Source organism: Punica granatum, chromosome 2, assembly GCF_007655135.1.
Source record: "Punica granatum isolate Tunisia-2019 chromosome 2, ASM765513v2, whole genome shotgun sequence".
Lineage (NCBI taxonomy): Eukaryota > Viridiplantae > Streptophyta > Magnoliopsida > Myrtales > Lythraceae > Punica > Punica granatum.
Genome location: NC_045128.1, coordinates 3863240 through 3885073, shown reverse-complemented (window position 1 = coordinate 3885073; position 21834 = coordinate 3863240). Strand labels below are relative to the sequence as shown.

General features: G+C 41.0%; 5 protein-coding genes and 1 non-coding gene across 7 annotated transcripts; 2 read left to right on the top strand and 4 right to left on the bottom strand.

Annotated features, from left to right (window-relative positions):
- Nucleotides 1–2942: 2942 nt before the first annotated feature.
- On the top strand, nucleotides 2943–5135 carry LOC116195398 (expansin-like A2). Its single transcript, XM_031524562.1, has 5 exons — nucleotides 2943–3195; nucleotides 3328–3437; nucleotides 3704–3882; nucleotides 4263–4395; nucleotides 4720–5135. The coding sequence occupies exons 1-5, from the start codon at nucleotides 2958–2960 to the stop codon at nucleotides 4960–4962; spliced, it is 903 nt and encodes a 300-aa protein (XP_031380422.1). The 5' UTR covers nucleotides 2943–2957; the 3' UTR covers nucleotides 4963–5135.
- Nucleotides 5136–7698: 2563 nt separating this feature from the next.
- LOC116195396 (NAC domain-containing protein 22-like) lies at nucleotides 7699–9365 on the top strand. 2 transcript variants are annotated; one of them, XM_031524561.1, is made up of 4 exons: nucleotides 7699–7990; nucleotides 8107–8378; nucleotides 8544–8730; nucleotides 8854–9365. In XM_031524561.1, exons 1-4 carry the CDS (start codon nucleotides 7819–7821, stop codon nucleotides 9009–9011), a joined length of 789 nt encoding a protein of 262 aa, XP_031380421.1. In that variant the 5' UTR covers nucleotides 7699–7818; the 3' UTR covers nucleotides 9012–9365. The 2 variants fall into 2 exon arrangements, with proteins under 2 accessions (XP_031380421.1, XP_031380420.1); XM_031524560.1 differs by having other exon boundaries at nucleotides 8544–9365.
- Nucleotides 9366–10972: 1607 nt separating this feature from the next.
- Nucleotides 10973–11134, bottom strand: LOC116198269. Its single transcript, XR_004155212.1, has one exon. It is a non-coding gene; the product is annotated as a U1 spliceosomal RNA (small nuclear RNA).
- A 2151-nt stretch (nucleotides 11135–13285) lies between these two features.
- Nucleotides 13286–14599, bottom strand: LOC116197661 (endochitinase-like). Its single transcript, XM_031527855.1, has 2 exons — nucleotides 13983–14599; nucleotides 13286–13878 (listed from the first exon to the last, which is right to left on the bottom strand). Exons 1-2 carry the CDS (start codon nucleotides 14555–14557, stop codon nucleotides 13470–13472), a joined length of 984 nt encoding a protein of 327 aa, XP_031383715.1. The 5' UTR covers nucleotides 14558–14599; the 3' UTR covers nucleotides 13286–13469.
- A 3210-nt stretch (nucleotides 14600–17809) lies between these two features.
- On the bottom strand, nucleotides 17810–19002 carry LOC116197639. The gene has a single exon (XM_031527830.1). The coding sequence runs from the start codon at nucleotides 18904–18906 to the stop codon at nucleotides 18013–18015; it is 894 nt and encodes a 297-aa protein (XP_031383690.1). The 5' UTR covers nucleotides 18907–19002; the 3' UTR covers nucleotides 17810–18012.
- Nucleotides 19003–20261: 1259 nt separating this feature from the next.
- LOC116194601 (endochitinase-like) lies at nucleotides 20262–21560 on the bottom strand. Its single transcript, XM_031523450.1, has 2 exons — nucleotides 20949–21560; nucleotides 20262–20844 (listed from the first exon to the last, which is right to left on the bottom strand). The coding sequence occupies exons 1-2, from the start codon at nucleotides 21521–21523 to the stop codon at nucleotides 20445–20447; spliced, it is 975 nt and encodes a 324-aa protein (XP_031379310.1). The 5' UTR covers nucleotides 21524–21560; the 3' UTR covers nucleotides 20262–20444.
- Between the last annotated feature and the right edge of the window lie 274 nt (nucleotides 21561–21834).

Genomic DNA, 21834 nt, shown 5'->3' with positions numbered 1-21834 from the left:
CAACATCCGCCTTCACGTATAGCGTATGGTCTATTTATGTTTTCACGTTGTCATGTCCCTTTAAACACCCGCCCTCAACAACTGATATCGAGTCGGGCTCATCTTCCGTGCTTGGGTGAGGGGAGACTAACACGAGGCGCTCTTTTGGCTGCTCTCGATGTTGGGTCGGCGTAGTGTGAGTTCACGTGGGCGCGCGACAGTGTAACTCGCTCTGATACCATATTGAATTTCTATTAGGCTTACACGGACTTGGATCTATATCCACTTAAAAACTCAAGCTGATAAGTGGTAATACCCAAGCCGTATATTAACTAATGAATTTTCTTACACAAACTTGGATCCATATCCACTTATCAGCTTAACCCATGAATTTTTTTACACGAACTTGAACGCATATCCACTTAAAAGCTCAAACTCATAAGTGGTGGTACCCAAACCGTATATTAACCCATGAATTTTCTTCTTCTTCTTTTTTCCGATGTGGGATTTTTATCTCATTTACTCTTCAACACTCGCCCTCACATGCAACGCTTATAATAACTCATTCACATCACTATAACGCTTTCCAATCCCGGAGGCGCGGCTCATCTTCGATCCATGAGCCCCGTGGCAAAACCGATTTACTGGAAACCTGGCATGTAGAGGTTCTTCTCGTAGCATACGTGCATGGGCTAAGGAGGCATTACGGCCGGAGACCAGAGGTGCATCGAAAACCATATCGGTCGTACTAATGGCTCTGTGACAAAGATACAGTGTCACGGCATCGAATTCTATTGTCGTTCTTCGAAATTGGTTTGAATTGTTTGTCATAGGATTCTTCCGGCATTGTCGGGAGATTTTTGACAATTAAGTAATGCAAAGCCCAACCTGAGATCCATGATAAATGCTGACATAATAATGGGCAAATTGCGACTACACTGTAGTCTGCAGAGTGGACCATCCGCCTACATTTATGGTTCCTTTCACTCAGGTCTGGAATCGAAATGAGATGAAATCAGTAATAGAATGACCAATTTCTCCATTACGAAATAATTGAAGACGGAATTAATCATTTCTATATCACTTCCGGACCTATTTTTCAACGAACCAAACTGCCCTTCACATCTTAAATATTTTCTCTCTTATTTTTTTCCGAGCTACAAAAAACTTAAGTCCGATAAAAGAAATAGAAAAGAACAATAAAAATATAAAAAAGATTCATTGATTCTTTTTTTCCCCAATTTTTTCCTTGATTTTTGGGCAACCCTTTGTCGACTTCACTAAAAGGAAAAGTATTTATCCCCTCTATTAGTCTCTTCCATTAAATTTAGCAATTTTTTTAGTCAAAAATGGAAAGAAAAAAAAAGCGAAAAAGAAAAAGGTCGATGGACAAACATAGAAGAAACTTCCACATACAAGCGCCAAAAGCGCGTCCTCCTGCCACCGATATCATTTGCCTCATGGGATCCTTCAAGAGTACTCTAAACCGGGTTTCGGATTCTCGGTCATCGGCTTCGACAACTCAGGCTTTGCTAAATGCTAAGTTTCAATACGAACCCGATCGACCATCTTATCTTTTCTAGAAGTTAAAAAAATGCATTTCAATGTCGATAGAAATATATCAACCTCACTTCGGCTTTTAAAATCGCCACAAAAATATCGCCGGACAGATCAAAGCCAATTAGGATATGAAATACTTAATGGTATCCTCTGCTACCGAAGGCCATTGACATATTCTTATCCCTCTACACCGTGCACGTGTGATAAACCACAAACTAAGTTATCAATCTATAATCATTTCGTTCTGAATCGAGACATTACAACTGCACCGAACCCCCTTTCTCGTGCTACGCGAGACAAAAAACAATGAACAAGTTTTGAAGTCTTTAGACTCTCTATGATCATATATGTGGTAACGGAACACAGCTGTATGCGCGGAGGCAAAGAAGTCGGTGGCGGATCCCATCATTTGTTCCCTTTTGCTCAGCCGCGTTTGGCCAATTGCCTGTCCCTCACATAGCCGCCCCATTATCCCACCCACACTCGCACCAAAAATCAAACCCAATCATTTCTTCCCAACTATGCCCTTTTATTCCGATCAGACCACGCATACAATAGATTTCGAACATTTATACTGGTTTATATTAGGTAATGTAATTTGTGAATTGTATCACGGCATGTGATTTCTCCTTATAAGGAAATGCTGACTGTTGTCCATGCTCTAGCATTGACCACCTTCAAGATCCCACGTGTCTACCCATTTTCAGTTTTATCCTCAAACCAATCAATTAATCCTACTTTACTCATTACCAATTCTATTACAAAATGGTCTCATTAGTCATGTCCTTAAATGCCGAATTCGTTGTCTAATGTCAAGCTTTCTGAACATAACTCTCTGATAAGGACAAGTCAACAACCAAAAAGCACTCGTTCTCATCTCTTAATCTTTAATAATGCAAAACTTTATGCATCTAATCGGATTAATAATGCATTGAACAAAAACCGTACCGACAGTCTTTCTACAAACAATGGCCATAGAAAGGAACAATGCCTACCAACTACTATGGTAAGTGTTCGAGATTCTCAAATAAGTGGATATCTTCATACGCAATGCTCGGGTCGGGCTCTATCGGCTATGCATTCCAATCACAGCCTAATGGGAAGGTGTTAATGAACCTAACTAAACACGGAACACATACATTTTGAGGAAGGAAAAAGAAAGGTTTATTAGAAAACCTATCCAAATTATCACGGGGTGTGGTGCAATGATAAACTATGTTTCATGCAAGTGAACTTTACCTAGCAGTGTGAGAGTTTGAAACTTGACAAAAGTACTTCATGATCAGAATTATACCGATATCCATATAGGAATTAATATAACCTAATAAGTTGAGAATGCACGTCTCTCACCCGAAAAAAAGAAAAGTATATCCAAATAAATTAATATATGATTCAATTTCAAGCACTTTTTGTAGGAAATGCTGACCTGTAGCCCACAGTCTCCTCTGCTCTCTTATATATATGTATGGCCCAATGTGTTTGAATTTCATCAAGCAATCCTCCAATCTTCAACTCTTCCAGCTATCTCTGCATTTGCAAGGATGACCATCTTCCTCTGCTTCTTCGTCCTCCTCCTCGTCTCATTGGCCACCGCCTGTGATCGCTGCGTCCACCAGTCGAAGGCTGCGTACTTCTCCACGGCCTCTGCTCTTTCATGTAATCGTCATCCTCATAGTCTCTGTCCAATCTGCTGGATTGCTTGAATTCCCCGGATAAATTTTGAGCATGGATTCATGGAAAAGTCTAGCAATCCAATGATTTCTGATTCGTCAAATGATTCTTCTGCAGCTGGGGCTTGCGGTTACGGTTCCTTAGCCGTGGGGTTCAACAATGGACAACTTGCAGCTGCTGTCCCTTCTCTGTACAAGGATGGAGCCGGCTGTGGTGCTTGCTTTCAGGTTCTTGTTCTTCCCTTGTCTTTCCTTTCCCGATGCTTCATTCGCATTGTAATCTTCCGGTAAACCAAATCGCTGCCGTTTAATGCAGTTATTGTTGCCAAGATCAGGCCACTGCTGTCGAAAACAAATGTTTCATCTCTTAGTGCAATTCATTACTTTTCGACCTTGCGGATGTTCGGGTTATATTTATATGATAAAAGCGATTGAATGATAGGCTGCAGCTCGGTTCCTTCCTAATTGCGAAAGCAAAAAAATTCATTTGGCAGGTAAGATGCAAGAACGATGAGCTGTGCAGCAAAGGAGGGACCAGAGTGATTGTGACCGATCTGAACAAGAGCAACGCCACGAGTTTCGTCCTGAGCAGCAGAGCTTTTGTGGCCATGGCTAACAAGGGAATGTCCAAGGACATCCTGAAGCAGGGAATCATCGACATAGAGTACAAGAGGTAACGTAAACATCGCCCAGCAGGATAATCGATTCGATACTAAAACAGTAGGCTTGAGTCATACTGATTTATCGACAACAACTTTATGTGGGACATCATGTTTTCTGGACATTCTAATATAATATAACAGAACAACTTGTCACATATTCTATAACTTAAGCCACTGAATTTCTAGTTTTGACATAGATATATGTATATGCATATATTATATTGGAAATGGATCTGTTGCACCTGCTACATTAATTGCTCCCAATCTAGAATAGAAAACAAGAACAGAAATATTGACGATAACGATATCACGAGATTGAATTATTAGTAACGGTTTTCTTTACCCTCTGTTGTGTTTTGTACCGTAAGCCTGAACATGTGGTCCGGTGCAGGGTGCCGTGCGAGTACAAGAGTCAGAACTTAGCCATTCGGGTGGAGGAATCAAGCCGGAAGCCACATTACTTGGCCATCAAGGTCCTCTACCAAGGCGGCCAAACTGAAATAGTGGGCATGGACGTAGCTCAGGTGAGGAGAAAACATTTCTGTACCCCCGAATTACATAATTAGGTGTATGTTCCATAACTCTCGACGAAAGGATTATACGACCGCCCGATCAGATTCGGTCGATGAATTCGAATCCGACTGAAATAACGGGCCTGTTCCTGAGTCCACCATTATCACATGTAAAAATTGTGTAAACGACAGCTTCCGGAAAGAACGTCGTCGTGGGCCTGGGCCAAAGTTGGGCCAACCCACTTGAAGCAATTTCCAGGCCCAGTCCAGGTCAAGTGTAGGCCCATACGTACGTTATTGATGCTGGATCGCTTACTGGTGATATTAAAATCACAGGTTGGTTCGTCAAACTGGAGTTTCATGAGCAGAAACTACGGGGCAGTATGGGACACAAGCCGGGTCCCGGAAGGGGCACTGCAGTTCCGGTTGGTGGTGACGGCCGGATACGACGGGAAGTGGGTGTGGGCGAAGAGCGTGCTTCCAGCTGACTGGAAGGTCGGAGGGATTTACGACTCGGGAGTTCAAATAACGGATATTGCACAAGAAGGCTGCCCTACCTGTGATGACGGGAGCTGGTGATAGATTTTGATGATACTTAGGGACTAATCTGCTAATCTTAATAGATTAAGTTGTGTCTGTGATTTTATTAGTATACATATAATAATAATATGATTTCTTGGATGTAAGGAAAATGAAGGTAATAATTAATAAAATTATCGAATATATGATACGGAGAAAGAATTTACCGGAAATTCAGTGATCCTTATAGGATTCAAGAACGATGATCGATGCAACTGGTGGGTCAGGATCACTTTAATTTGGTTTATTGTTCTGCAATTAAAGTGTGATGAGCATCGTCGTACATTGTGACCTTACAGAAATGTTGGCCAACTACATAAAGATGAATCGACCGTCAAGCTTGAATTCAACGGATCAATTTCCTGGCTCTCGCTCGATGCAAAACAAATTGAATTCAAATCATAATGAGATCATGATAAATATGGTATGAAATTGTTCATTCCTTTTCCTAGCTTGTTCTTGCATTGAAATGTTCAAAGCACTGCAAAGGTGGCACTGGTTCTGAAACCAAGAAAGCATTGCCTAGAGATAGCATGCTGAGGGCTCCCCCCACAATTTTTATGAGGCTCTTGTCAGAATGTGAAAATTCTAGGAACTTGCTAGGAAACCCTTCTTATGTCGACTCAACACAGTTGTCATTAACTTGCAAAAAGATTTTGAAATGATGCAATCATCTACTCTATGATTTTTCGGTATGCATTTTGATATTCGAAAAGCCAATTGGTCCCGACTAATTCAATTGACTTAAGTCGACTCACCACGAGATAAAGCTTTCTCTACGTGCATTTTCCTCCATTCACAAGACTTAATCCCGAAATCTTAATTAAAGAGAACAGGTGCCGAATTATTTGAATATTGTGACTAGATAATTAATTTTATAATCTCACAGGAGAAACAATGTCGACTATATTAGATACAATATGGTGATCTATTTATTTATTTATATCAGAAAAATCTAATAACTAATATCTTCTTATAGAGGTTATGTTACAAATAAACCGGGCCGATGCCTTTGCTATTACACAATCGAATTCAATAAATCAAGAATGTCGACGATAAGTAAGCCGAGCGAAGAGAAAATCAAGCCATTTGTTTATGATTTATTGTACATTAATCCTCTTCCCGATCCTTAATTATCTGCTTACAGAGGAGTCTCTATTTAGAATTTTTACCTAAGTGGGAAAGACTTTTTTGGGGTCATGAAGACTTCCAGGTCAAATTGTCAAAGGGGCACACCACTACTCAATTATTCTCTCGAAGAAAGACTTTGAACAAACAATTTGATGGAAAAATATATCAATAAGAAAATTCTGAATTATTTTTAAATTACTTTTTCTTTTTCCTTTTTTTTTATCTGTCATTCTGGTAAAAGAATTTCTGGAATATTAGAAAATTGACCCGCCACCATTTTATAGAACCTGCATGGAATGTGAGTCCTGGTGCCAGGGGCGAAGCTAGAATTTCCATTCAGGAGGAGCAAACTCATACTTTTGGGGTAAAATTTAACAAATTTAAATTTAAGGGGGACAAAATACTAATTTTACATAAAAAAACTCATAATTTTGGAGTAAAATTGAAAAAAATCAAAGTTCAAGGGGGCAATTGCCCCCCTGCCATAACACTGGCTCCGCCCCTGCCTAGTGCAATTGATAAAAAAAATAAGAAATTTTAATATATATATATATATATATATATAATAATAATAATCAAAACTGTCGATTAATTAATTATGTCATTTAATTGTCTCATAAGCAAAGTTAAATTCTAACTTAACATTATAAAATCACAATCGGTCGATTGTTCCATTTTCATGGGAAGAATGCAGACACCTATATTGCATTTTTTTCTTTGCAAAGTTATGCCCTTTTTATGAAACCATCCCGCTATACCCGTGATACGATTATTAATACTTGATTATATAGATATATATATATATATATATATATATATATCATCGGCCAAAAAACGAGTTTATTGTCGGTAATCGGACAATATATAACCATTATAATTTATGAAAAGAGGTGAATAATATCCATCGAATGTTTACTCGGTCTTCATTCTATTTTTAGGAATAGTCCTTTGTCCTATTGAGACAACAACCATAGCAAGCCTTCAATGCGAAGGTGAAGCTGCTGTGTGGGTTCCTCCATGTTCAAGCAAGCAAGTCAGATGTATGAAAATCATCCCCCAATTTCCAAGTAAAAGTCCAAACAACTGACTAGGCAATGTGATTGTTCTTGTTTATTTACAGTATTGCCAATACTTCATATTACTTATAAATTAGAAAAATACACTATTTACCCATTTTTTGCTGAATTTTTAAAATGTTTGATTTCATATTCAATTTAAAAGTTCATACCGATAAGACGTGGATGTTTTTTATTTTATTTTTTTTCTGAAGTGGAACCGCTTATTCTCAACAGGTGACTACCTCGCCCGGTGTAGCTGGATATTACCTATTTTCCATAGTCCGGTCTAAGAGACCGTACAATAAACCGCGTGGGGTCTAACAACGTTGTGGCCCCAGTGACTTCAGTCATCACAAACTTCCATATTTCATTTCTATTCTCTTGACTTCTCCGAAGGGGCCCACTTGACTTTGCAATTGCATGGCCCTTTCTCCATCATCCCCCCAAGAAAATCCACCAAACTCTTTCCATCTTCCTTGCATACACACACGCATACATAATATACACACACACACATACATAATATATATATATATATATGGTCTCCTCCGTGGACACTGCAAGACAGCATCGTTGTAGACTGGAAATCTCTCAACATACAGAAGATAAAGGGTGTCTATAGCTGTTTGGCACACTGAAAGTTTAGTCCTAGTGACCGTAATATCTGATGGAAGGTACGCCGATGATGGCCGAGCTCGAGCTTCCTGGATTCCGGTTCCACCCAACTGAGCAGGAGCTTCTTGGTTTCTATCTCAAGAACATGGTGACGGGCAAGAGAGAGTGCTTCGATGTAATTGGGTTCCTCAATATCTACCGTCACGATCCATGGGAACTTCCCGGTAAATATATATATATAATCCAGTGCAGTACTTTTTTCTTTTTGCTGTTTCCGAATTTCTTATGAATCATATTCTTATGGTTAAGTCGTGTGTGATTGTGAATGATGATAAATCAGAGTTGGCTAGGAATGGGGAAAGAGAGTGGTACTTCTTTGTGCCGAGGGACAAGAAGCTCGGGAGTGGTGGCAGGCCTAACCGGACCACCGAGAGAGGGTTCTGGAAAGCCACTGGCTCGGACCGTAAGATATTCAGCACGCCTGATCACAAGCGGCCGATCATAGGCCTCAGGAAGACACTCGTCTTCTACAAGGGGAGAGCACCGATGGGTAGAAAAACGGATTGGGTCATGAACGAATACCGACTTCCTGATGACTCCCCGCTTCCTAAGGTACTCTACTCAAGAAGCTGTAATCGCATTTATATTTATAAGAACTAAGGAGTCTTCAATGTCAAGACATCTTGTTTTAGGTATAAAAAGGTTATACATTGCTAGCTTGGCCTAAAGGTTTCTGTGGCTAAATTAACGGTTTCGCCCATTCGGGACGTCTTCCAGGACATGGTGCTATGCAAGATATACAGAAAGGCGACGTCCCTAAAGGTCCTGGAGCAAAGGGCGTCCATGGAAGAAGGGCTGATAAAACCTGGACAATCCTCACCACTAATGGACGTATCGCGGCTTGTCCCGCAGCAGGAATTCAAGAAGGAACTACTAGAGGAAACAAAAGTACAAGTAGCAGCAGGTGATGATAAGCTCCAGTACGATGGTCACCGGAGGAATGAAGTTTCAGAGGAGTTTCAACTTCAAGGATCTTCTTCTTCTTCTTCTTCTTCATCATTGACATCGTCGTCTTCATTGCCATCAGTGCAGCTGCAGGCGCCATTTGCGGGTGAGAAATTGACAGAGCTCCTAGTGCCAAAGTTCACAATGGATTGGACTCAAGACAGCTTCTGGGCTCAGCTCAATAGCCCATGGCTCCAGGCCTTGACCCCTAACTACTATGCCAACATGATCAATTTCTAGTTGGTGCCCTGGAATCAATTTACTAACGGAGGGTGCGTTCTTTTGCCTAGAATTAATAAGGTCTAGTCTTGTAGATTATATCAACATTGAGTCGCAACTTGGTACCGCAACATATGCGAATCCTGATCCGCTGAACAACCTCATCGAGCTTGGGTTGCATTGTTGGGTTAATTCTCCTAGAATCCGACGTTATAACTGAATTAATCTTCTTCTTGGTTGATAGTTCCTGTTAAAGGGGGGAAGCTATGTCCTCTTGACATGATTCGACGGATGAAGTGTAGCTCATATTTTGCTATAAAAACAGAATATTTTTTGCACAAGCAATGAAATCTGTCGCAACCGCTCGCTTACAAATCTACCAGTTTCACATATACAAACTCCTGTCGATTTGGGCCTGTATCTGACAGGGGCCAATATGTCAATTTTGCACGCGGTTCGGTCATGATTTCTCAGATCTAGAGCCAGAGTCTCATGACATCTAAGAAACTTGCATCTGGTCCAGTGATCCTGATGATCTCACTAGTCACAGCAGCTGAAGTTATTTAGGCCAAAGCTAACTTAGAACCAAAAAACATCAAAGAGTGGCGTAGTGCAATAACATATGTACGCTCTCGCATGACAACCAAGAGGTTATAGATTCCACATTCAGTGGGACTACTTATACCCTTTTATTAGCTATTATGATTTTTATTTCATTGTATGTGGCCCACCGAATTCCCTTGTAACCGAAAAAGTTAGAACCAAAAAAAAAATGCCAAAGCAGATCTTTGAGCAGCTCGATGTGCAAAGAGGCACGACCCAGCCCAAACAATGAGCAGCTAGACATACTCCAATCAATTGTAATATTATATAAAAGCTAAGCGTATAATGCGGATGCACTATCTAAACTCAATTAGGAAACCCTTAACTCCGCAATGAGTGTATTTACAGCTCCATTACAAAGGACGTATATTGTTGCCACATTTTGTAGTTAGATCAAAAGTTCAATGGACCATTTCTAATCAGCCAACATCATTTGTACACATTAATTAATTATTTAGATTTGTTTTTAGAAATTAAAAAAAATTATTCGATAATCGTAAAGTTTATCTCGAGACAGGTAAATTTCTTAATATAATCCAATTGTCTAACTACTAAAAATTCATTCAGCAAAAAAAATCCATATAAATATAATTATCATTCACAAAAAAAAAATAAAACGAAAACTATATGAGCAGTGTTCTTTTTTATTATGTACTATTAGAAGCAACGCGATTTGTTATCTTGAAGTATATTAATATTTAATTAAGGCCCATACATGGCAAGCCTCAGAAAACGGAAACAACAAACAAAACCCCCTCACCGAGTAATAGCCCTGTCTATGCAGACTCTACTTAAAACCACTAATCAGACCTTCCTACCAACTATATGGTATTAAGCAGTTTTCTAGCTAGAACAGAATTTACAAGCTAATTAAAAGAAATCGAGGAATGGTAGACAATTTTGCTCTCACATCGGCAAGAATCTTCTGCACCGATGCTGATGGCGAAATTGCAAGTACTTCGAGTTCTTGTAGATCTAGGAGTTCCTTTCCTTCCATATCCAGTAAATATAGTGAGTCCTCGGGAGCTTCAAACAGATGGTATTCGATTCCGGAGAGACGATATCCAACCTAATTCACTATTCGAAATCAACTTTTATTATCTATTTATCTATAATATTAATTCATTTGAGTAAACACATTTTAAATAGATATATCTTTTTTAAGATCAACTGTCAATTATGAAATTATGTGAGAGAAAATGATATATTATGTTACATTTTTAATTTTTAATCTCATTATTAAATATTCCAGCAATTATTTACAGAATTACAATCCGCCTATTTGCAAGAATAATCGCCAAGTTTTATTGTAAATTAAGATTAATAAAATTTTGATTAGGCCGAATAATAAAAATTTCGACTAGCAGGATTGGGGGTGAGCAGGGGCCGCGCGAACGCAGGCCCCCTCTGCCACAAATTATGACGTAGGCTCGACCACTTGGGGCCGACCTTAGGGTGGCACCCCTTCAGAGTGCAATGAAGGCCACCAGCCTAGCCCATGGGCCTTCTTGATCGCCCATTGAGCCCGTCCAGGTAAGTATGTAGCTCCATCAGCCCGGGCCCAATTTTATAACCTCCTCCAAACCACGTCACCCTGTCAATCCTCCGGTGTGGGATAACGGCATTTGGACTGAACTGACTGACTGTTCAGAGACGGGCGCTGCTATTTTATTTTTCCCGCAAACGAACCACGAAGTGTGCTCAGCCTATAATTGGCTGAGATTAGTCCCTGCTTAAGTGTCAGCTTGCTATGAGTATGGAGTACTAATAGTGAATTTTGAACTCTTCGACTTGCAGGTGTAATCCAAAACATGCATGATGAGCAACATTCTTTTTGTTCTTTTACAGTTTCGAATAAAATCTCCTACATGAAGGACTCTTCTTATTCATCAAGCTCACTGCAACACGGTAATTACACAGGGGATGCACCTCACATACGCGAGGGTAGTGCTTGTTGACTTTGTTAATATTAATCGAGTTATAATTAGTGAAAATCATTAGTGTGCCGGGCATTTCATACCTAATCGAGTTATAATTGGTTATTGTTGTTCCGATATGTGCCCTAAGTTTATCGTGAGTTATCGAAAACATAATCATACAGTCTGTGTGGCCAGAGAGACCGATAGAATATGTAGAATCAAGAGACGGATACAATGAAATGAACGAAAGGAAACAATCAAGAATGCACATCAAGTTTCTTTTTCTCTGTTATAAAGGAGGTCCAAGAATTTAATACGAAAAAATATAAAGCTAAAAGTATAGATTATCTCACTAATAAAAATTAAACCTATCTTATTCATAGGTGCAAGGATGCGCGTCAGTGTACTACACATGTTTACAGGTATGATGATAGAAGATAAAGCAAAATGAAAGGATATGAGAGTTTCACTTATGAGAATTGAACTCAGGATTTCTTGTTCAAATCCGCCATTGTGCCACTTCATTAATATCCTTTCCTCGCGGGGCAAGTTTCTTGTGCAGATTATGGAGTAACCCAATTGTAAGGAAATTTTACATTACCGTGAAATTATTGGTCATCGGTTCTTATCGACAAAGACCCAAATATTAGCCCGAGAAACGTTTACGAGGCCCATCGGCATGACCGAGCCTGTCGAGAACAGAGACTCTAGGAAGTGCTCGAGGTTGAGCTGTTGAGGGCACCTTCATATGGAACATTATTCCATGAGGACGGCTGAGCCTAACTTCAAAAGTTTTCAAAGTATATTTATATGGTTAGTATCCTTGTTAACAAACCTAAGTCTATACTGATGACCGTGTCCCGAAGTTCACGGTCTTCATGGGCCAACAACAGGACACGATGAATTTCTTTAACAGATGTCGGGATCAGCCCAGCGATTTGCAGCCCAATTTGAAATGCAAGCCCATAAAAGGACCGATTATTGGCAACCCGTTACTGCCGCTATGGTCTATGATATCAATAATGGTAAAATTTTGCATGTATCTTTTTTTCTTTTTCTTTTTTCTTTTTTGTAACCAAGAACGCGACTGAATGATCCCATAGACCGAATTTAAAGCAAAATTTTCTAAGAGAAACTCGCAAAACAGATGACGAGATGGGGAGATAGCTTGCGAGTCGAGACTCAAGGCAATCCTAAGAGAAGTCAGTTCGGACAGCAATATTGCGCTTGAGACATGTACTGAACATACAACTATGTTAAGTTGTCAAGATTCCTTCTGTCCAAGCACGAGAAATGAAAAACCAGCGTTTTAACAAGCGCAACGATCGATGCTGATGACATTTTAAATGCTTAATCACTCAGTTCAGCAGTCCATGAACTGTACTTGTTTAGCTCTACAGATTAATGCTTATGCCACGAACAATGATTAGTTGGTGATGAAATTTTTATGTGAACTAACTTGGTAAATGAGTTTCAGAGTCATAGTTCTCGTGCTATGATTTGTTCTTGCGAACATGTCCGACTGCACATAATCTAAAACATCGATTAAAAAAAAAATTTAGATGATGCGAATGGAACTCTTGTCAAGTCCAAATAAGCAGGATTCAAGATCTGTATCATTCAAGTCTGATGCCTTATGCGCGGGTTTCTTTTATGCCAGGCATTCTTCGATTCGGTTCCAACAGCTTCATTTCACCATTGCTGTTTGAAAGAGTCTCAATCAAACCAGAGTCCGATGTTAACTCCACGATGAGTGTATTTAATGCGTAAATATGACTCAATTTACCCACATGAAGGACTCTTCTTATTCATTAAGCTCACTGCAACACGGTAATTACACAGAGGATGCACCTCACACACGTTAGGCTAGTGCCCGTCGGCTTTGTTAAAACGGGAATTATACATTATATCACCCCCGTACAAGGGAGCCGGAAACAGGCGTTATAAGTCGATTAGCCTACATGCTATCGACCACGAGGGCCAAGAGGGAGGCTCTGGACCCGAAGGGCTTCTGGTTGTAGCAGTCGAGGTTGCTGCCGTACCCGACCTTGAGGATGTCGCAGTACCTCTTGTAGAACCCGATCCGGTCTGCGACCTTAGGGTTCTGGCCCTTGCCACACTCGAGGCCGCCGTTGATGATGTTGGTTATGGTTCCGTATCCCGGGTTCCTGCCTGCCGACTTGTCCGCTCCGGATGGCTTCCACTTGCCCGTGATGACGTCATGGCAGGAAGGCTTCGGGGACTGGGGGGTCATCCAGAACCAGATGGCCGTCTTAAAGGAAACCACCGGGTCGGTCGCAACTAGGTCCGGGTTCTTCAGGAGGTCCACCCCTATGGCTTTTCCACATCTTCCGTAGTTGTAGTTCCTAAGATAAGCAATAGCGATCACATATATCATGTCAACTCAACAGGTTCGAAATGTTTATATGCCGGAAGGAACTAGCTAGAATCTAAAGTCTTCATTTGTTACCATGAAATTTGGATCGGGCCACGGCCGTAGTATTGCTTCCCGGGTGCACACGGATAGGTCGGGTTGGGAGAGCAATATGTGCTCGGGTTCTGTTCCTTATGATAGCAATACCCCCAAGCGTATGGTCCGTCTGGTGCACTGGCCCAACCACCTGTGGTTTCATGAGATGTCTGAGCCAAGAAGGCCGCGATTTCCCTCTTCCTGGCAGCGGTATCCCCAGTTGCGCCAAAGGCGGGAAACGCCTTGGCTGCCTTAACGAAAGCATCGTATGTGTAGAACCCCTTGGCGGGGCAGCCTGCATCGTTCCGGTGCTTGAGCAGCTGATTGAAGGTGTCCCTCGACATCAGGCTGCCTATATCCCCAACTCCTCCACCTTCGCCTCCGCCACACTGACCCTGGCAGCCAGCGAGGCAGTACTCGGGCGCAGTGCCGCAATACCCGTACCGGCTGCAGCACTGGCCGCACGGGCACAACGCACCACCAGCTTGCCTACCGCACTGCTCGGCGGAGCCACGCGGCACCGCAGAGCCGAACACAAGAAAGAAAATTGTCAAGGCTATGGTGACGGTGGTCATTTTGGTTTATGTGCCAATGTTTTGGACGTAATATTCTTGATATTTAGTCACTTAGGATGGATATATATATATATACTGCGAACGAGAAGAGGAGCATCTTAAATTCTACCGAATTTATATGAATTTAAATTCAATTTTCAATTCAAAAACTCAATATATTAAATTATGAGATTCAATTCTATATAAATTATTTTATTTATTTTTATATTTTAATGTGAAATTAACTTTTTTAATTGACTTAGATGTTTCCAATAGATCAAATATTCTAATAATTTCACTGGATAATAATAAAGTTCAGTATTCATTCTCGATATGTGAATACTAATAGTCGATGTTGGGCATGTTTTAATCTTCCAAAAGGGATATATCCACGTGTTGAAGTTGAACTAGTTCATCAATTAGCCAAAAGGAGCCCTATAGCTAAGATCGTTTTCTTTTCTTCACATCCCATCTCTCTATCAAATCAATTAAAGTCGTTAACTTAGGAACACGTGGGCGGCTGGAAAATAAAGTTTCTTGGACTCACATTCATGAATGTTGCCATTATTTGTTTGGACTGAACCGCTTTATCCGTTAACATTATTCATGCCTTCGGCCTCTGTCCTTGTCACTTAGGTTTCTCCTTTGAAATGATATTATATAATATGTAGTCTATGAGAGTAAAATTGAACAAATCGATCCCAAAAGCTTGCTAAGACAAATCGGTCCAGCGATAAGAGAACCGTTGTCTATATGAAGGTCTAGGTGAATGTCAATATTAACATCGTTGTAGTTATCACTATTCGTTTATATTCTTGCCCTCCATTAGCCTAGTCTCCAATCCAGACAAATTGTTTATTCAAAATGTTCAATTATTATGATGTTGTTAAGCGGATCTCCAAATCCTGAGAGAGTGACTCCTCGCGAATCTCAATTAACACTCCACGGTCGAAAGTGTGCCGTACGCCGAGAAATTTCAAGGATGGATGACAGCACGATGGATGGAAATCTTGAAAGTTGCATCCGGGTCTAGATCAAGAAGAATCATGATGATTCAAAAAGATCAAGTGGAGAAGGAGACGGTCTAAAAACGGCCAGCATTTCATCTCTCTTTCTTTTCTTTTCCTTCTTTTCGAAATTATGACAATTTTATTTTATTTTATTTTTCCATAAGACTATGAGATATTTCAAATCTGACGAATTTAGACTTGTCCAAACCGTGAAATACGTACAATGATTTTGACGTCTTACTTTGCGAGTAAAATTCGCATTCGGATAACGTAATTTGTCAATCATATCAAGTTGCATGTCTTTTTTTTTATTATTATTACTTTAAGAAGACACGGCATGAATATGACTTTTCAAAAGGAGAGTTCTAAGTCTTAAACGAACCTAGCTTTATCCTTATCTTCCAACGTAAAAGTAAATTATATATTTGTGAAATCATGTCATTGTCTCATTGTATATTAATTTGATTTGGATTATAGGCATTGATTAGCTATTCGCAATCAAATGAATTTTTTTCTTTAAGTGCTCCATCATGGACATATAAGACTGCCATTGCCTTGCCTATTATCCAATAACACGCATCACTAATTAGTCTCCGTAGTCGATTATGGCCAAATTAGAGATTTGTTCAAGATTCTCGGTGAAGCTTCAAAGGGCTAGCTAGTCGAAAATCATTAGTGTGCCGGGCATTTCATACCTAATCGAGTTATAATTGGTTATTGTTGTTTCAATATGTGCCCTAAGTTTATCATGAGTTATCTACAACATAATCGTACTGTCTGTGTAGCCAAAGAGTCCGATGGAATATGTAGAATCAAGAAACGGATACAATGAAATGAACGAAAGGAAACAATCAGGGATGCACATCAAGTTTGTTTTTTCTAATACATAGGATGTCCATGAATTTAGTACGAAAAAATGTAAAACTAAAGTATAGATTATCTCACTAATAAAAGTCAAACCTCTCTTATTCATAGGTGCAAGGATGCGTGTCAATGTACTACACATGTTTACAGGTATAATGACAGGAAATAAAGCAAAATGAAAGGGCATGAGAGTCCGACTTATGAGAATTGAACTCAGAATTTCTTGTCCAAGTCCGCCGTTGTGCCACTTCATTAATACCCTTTCCTCACGGGACAAGTTCTTGTGCTGATTATGGAGTAACCCAATTGTAAGAAAAATTTACATTACCGTGAAATTATTGGTCATCAGTTCTTATCGACAAAGGCCCAAATATTGGCCCGAGAAACGTTTACGAGGCCCATCTGGATGACCGATTCTGTTGAGAACAGAGACTCTAGGAAGTGCTGGAGGTTGAGCTGTTGAGGGCACCTTCCCATGGAACATTGTTCCATGGAGACGGCTGAGCCTAACTTCGAAAGTTTCCAAAGTATATTTATATGGTTAGTATCCTTGTTAACAAACGTAAGTCCATACTGATGATCGTGTCCCGAAGTTCACGGTCTTCATGGGCCAACAACAGGGCACGATGACGTTCTTTAACAGATGTCGGGATCAGCCCAGCGATTGCAGCCCAATTTGAAATGCAAGCCCATTAAAGGCCCGATTATTGGCAACCCGTTACTCTGTTTACTGCCGCTATGGTTTATGATCTCAATAATGGTAAAATTTTGCATGTATCTTTTTTCTTTTTTTCTTTTTTGTAACGAAGAACGCGACTGAATGATCCCATAGACCGAATTTAAAGCAAAATTTTCTAAGAGAAACTCGCAAAACAGATGACGAGATGGGGAGCTAGCTTGCGAGTCGAGACTCAAGGCAATCCTAAGAGAAGTCAGTTCGGAAAGCCATATTGCGCTTCAGACATGTGAACATACAACTATGTTAAGTTGTCAAGATTCCTTCTGTCCAAGCACGAGAAATGAAAAACCAGTGTTTAACAAGCGAAATGATCGGTGCTGATGACATTTTTTAACTGTTTATCACTCAGTTCAGCAGTCCATGAACTGTACTTGTTTAGCTCTACAGATTAATGCTTATGCCACGAACAATGATTAGTTGGTGATGAAATTTTTTTTTGAACTGACTTGGTAAATAAGTTTCAGAGTCATAGTTCTCGTGCTATGATTTGTTCTTGCGAACATGTCCGACTGCACATAATCTAAAACATCGATTAAAAAAAAAAAAAATTAGATGATGCGAATGGAACTCTTGTCAAGTCCAAATAAGCAGGATTCAAGATCTGTATCATTCAAGTCTGATACCTTATGCGCGGGTTTCTTTTATGCCAGGCATTCTTCGATTCGGTTCCAACAGCTTCATTTCACCATTGCTGTTTGAAAGAGTTTCAATCAAACCAGAGTCCGATGTTAATAGAGTTAGGCAGCTGAAGACGTCGTTTGTAGTAGTAAAGGAGCAAAACTTTTTCATTCGACTATATACGAGAATTATACATGTCTGTTCTGTTTATGTACACCTCTTTTGCTAACAAAATTTGGTGAATGCTAGTGGTTGATGATGTTTAGAAGGGAAACTCTGCTTTTAATCAACCTCCTGTGAAGGCTCTCAAGTCCTTCCTCGAGATCATGGATGTCGAGATCGAGATTCTTCAGACCGTCCTGCAATTGCTGGACTTGTGTGAGGTCGTGAACTTTGCCCGTCTTGTGTCTTATCAGAGACTCCAAGGCCATATCTTGCTTGGCGAACCCGTTCAGGTCCACTTCCGTAGATGCAGCTCGTCTCTTGAGTGTCACCTTGGAAATAAAAGACCAGGCAATGCTCGATCTGGGTTGCCTTGCGCCAGACAATAAGCAGAAAACCGATTCGAAGACAGCAGTTGTTGCTACTTTGATTTCTTTTAATAAGGTAACAAAAGCTGCAGCTTCATCTTCTTTGATAAGAGCAGAAGATGCGGAATCATCTTTCCTAGCCTTCAAGCTCGATGTGGCCTTCTTCATCGCCTTCCGGACCGACTTCCGCACGCTCAAGTACTTTTGGATCTCAATGTCCAGCATGCTCTCGCCCGCCTTTCGTCTACACATGCTCGACTGGAGTTCCTGCAAGGCTTCCTTCGACCGCAAGAGGCTGTTCTTAGCAGTGCTGCACAAGTCCAAGAGCCGGAGAGAACCGTCTAGAAGCTCATCGGCCCACCTTGAGTGGCACTCCTGGGTGAAGGCTTGTTGTACAAGCGGCAGCAGCAGCAGCTGATCCACGCATCCGTGCAGATCTTGCAGGTCATTTACCTTGCAGGTCACGGATGAGGATGATGAGCAGGTTGTTTCAGAAGTTCTTAGGCTGCTTAAGGTCTCATCAAGCTTTGAAATTACTGGATGAGCTCTAGAGGGCAAGCTGTTGGAACGGGCATGACGGAATGCATATGAAGAAGAAGATGAAGCCATTTTTCAAGATTTTCCAAGAACGCGGAAGTTTTAGAAGTTAAGAAAAGAGAACAAGTTGATGTTTGGTGGTTTGCCTTCGTCTCGATGTATCAAATATATATTCCGGAGTCAGGGAGACGAGGAATCCTATCACTATTGAAATTTTTAGCAAGATCTCGATCCAGATCTAACTGCTACATCTGCTATGTCGATTCATTGTCTCATTTCTATCACCCTCACAGCTCATTTCGCATTAATTAACCATTGCTTAAACCTTGCACGAGTGGCATTTAAATCCTTGCTTGGAGATGACCCTGCACAATGATACCGAGGACACACTCAATGATCTAGGAACCGCCCTCTGTAAACTCATACCGATGAACATCTGCTAACCTATATTTAATATCTTGAGAATGAAACTTGGTACGGCTAACCATCAAAAGCAGAATAGAGGACTAAGCTCTCATTTCATTTCAGAAACTCAACCTCTCAATCGGCTGCAGATCGGACTAGGGGGCCTCTCATCAACTGGTCAACGGAAAAACCAAAGGAAAAGAAAAACGCAGTTAAACCTCAAATCAAATGCTGGATATTACCGCTTTCCATTTTCTCTCATTAAGTTTTTACGCCAGACGTATGCACATTGTCCTCTCATGTGTACGTGAAAGGTAGTGTTTTTGTTGTCCATACCAAATATTAATACGACTGTTCTACCACTATCAGGCAAGATTTGCACGTACGCATTCTTAATTTGTCGAGTTAATTAGAAAACATCACTTCCAGATCAGATGTGACCGAATGTTGAAGACAAGAAGCTCACCTTCCCATTGTTTAAGTATGGCTTCTGGGTTCATTTAGAAAATCAATGCATTATTATTTTATCTTGTACAATTGGAATCTTTGCAGCTTCGATGTTCCTCGTGCTTCGGTTCCAGTTAGTACTTTGTTGTTACATTCGAATTATCAGATTACCTCTCAACTTTTAAGTTTAATGTATGTTATGTTATCACTGCATATTGCAGAAATTTCATTTAAACATTTCCCAGTAATTTCAATCAGTGCTTGAGGAGGTTCAGAAGAAAGGCCAAAGGCCCAGGTTCAGACTGTATACCAAAGCGAGGACTTGAGCTCTTTTTCGAGCTCTAGAATGCCTAACGATCATTAAGTGAATTTTTGCCCACAAAATTAAGTGTCAGCTTGCTATGAGCACGGAGTACTTATAGTGAATTTTGAACGCTTCAACTGCAGATGTAATCCAATGCATGCATGATGAACAACATTCTTTTTGTTCTTTTACGGTTTCGAATGAATCTCCTATATCCGGGGTCTAATTTTCTGAGTTTCACGTTAACCGGTGATTAATTAATGCGTAAATATGACTCCATTTACCCACATGAGGGACTCTTCTTATTCATCAAGCTCACGGCAACACGGTAATTACACAGGATTCACCTCACATAATGTGAGGCTAGTGCTCGTTGGCTTTGTTAAAACGGGGATTCTACATTATATCACCCCGATACATGGGAGCCGGAAACAGACGTTGTAAGTCGATTAGCCTACATGCTATCGACCAAGAGGGCGGCTCTGGACCCAAAGGGCTTCTGGTTGTAGCAGTCGAGGTTGCTGCCGTACCCGACCTTGAGGATGTTGCAGTACCTCTTGTAGAACCCGATCCGGTCTTCGACATGACGGTTCTGGCCCTTGCCGCACTCGAGGCCGCCGTTGATGATGTTGGTTATGGTTCCGTATCCTGGGTTCCTGCCTGCCGACTTGTCCGCTTCGGATGGCTTCCACTTCCCCGTGATGACGTTGTGGCAGGAAGGCTTCGGGGACTGAGGGGTCATCCAGAACCAGATGGCCGTCTTAAAGGAAACCACTGGGTCGTTCGCAACTAGGTCCGGGTTCTTCAGGAGGTCCATCCCTATGTCTTTTCCACATCTTCCGTAGTTGTAGTTCCTAAGATAAGCAATAGTGATCACATATATCATGTCAACTCAACAGGTTCGAAATGTATATGTGCCGGAAGGAACTAGCTAGAATCTGAAGTCATCATTTGTTACCATGAAATTTGGATCGGGCCACGGCCGTAGTATTTCTTCCCGGGAGCACAGGGATAGGTCGGGTGGGGCGAGCAATATGTGCTTGGGTTCTGCTCCTTTCGATAGCAATACCCCCACGCGTATGGTCCGTCTGGTGCACTGGCCCAACCACCTGTGGTTTCATGAGATGTCTGAGCCAAGAAGGCCGCGATTTCCCTCTTCCTAGTGTCGGTATCCCCAGTTGTGCCGAACGCGGGAAACGCCTTGGCTGCCTCAACGAAAGCATCGTATGTGTAGAACCCCTTGGCTGGGCAGCCTGCATCATTCCGGTGCTTGAGCAGCTCATTGAAGGTGTCCCTCGAGATCACGCTGCCCATATCCCCAACTCCTCCATCTTCGCCTCCGCTGCACTGACTCTGGCAGCCAGCAAGGCAGTACTCCGGTGCAGTGCCGCACCGCCCGTACTGGCTGCAGCACTGGCCGCACGGGCACAACGCACCGTCAGCTTGCCAACCGCACTGCTCGGCAGAGCTACGCGGCACCACAGAGCCGGACACAAGAAAGAAAATTGTCAAGGCTATGGCGATGGTGGTCATTTTGGATATGTGCCCTATGCTTTGTATGTAATATTCTTGTTGTTTAATCCCTTAGGATTGATACATATATATATAGTGGACAAGAAGAGGATTATCTTAAATTCAACTGGAATGTACTTTGAATTCAACTTTTAAGTCAAAAGCTCGAGTTAATAAGTTGTGATACTTAATCCCGTATAAACCGTTATATTTTCTTTTATCCACCCAATCCCATATAAATCATTTTATTTTCTTTTATATTTCCGATGTGGGATTAACTTTTTTCAATTGACTTTCACATTCTCAACACCCACCCTAGTGGTGAACTTCTT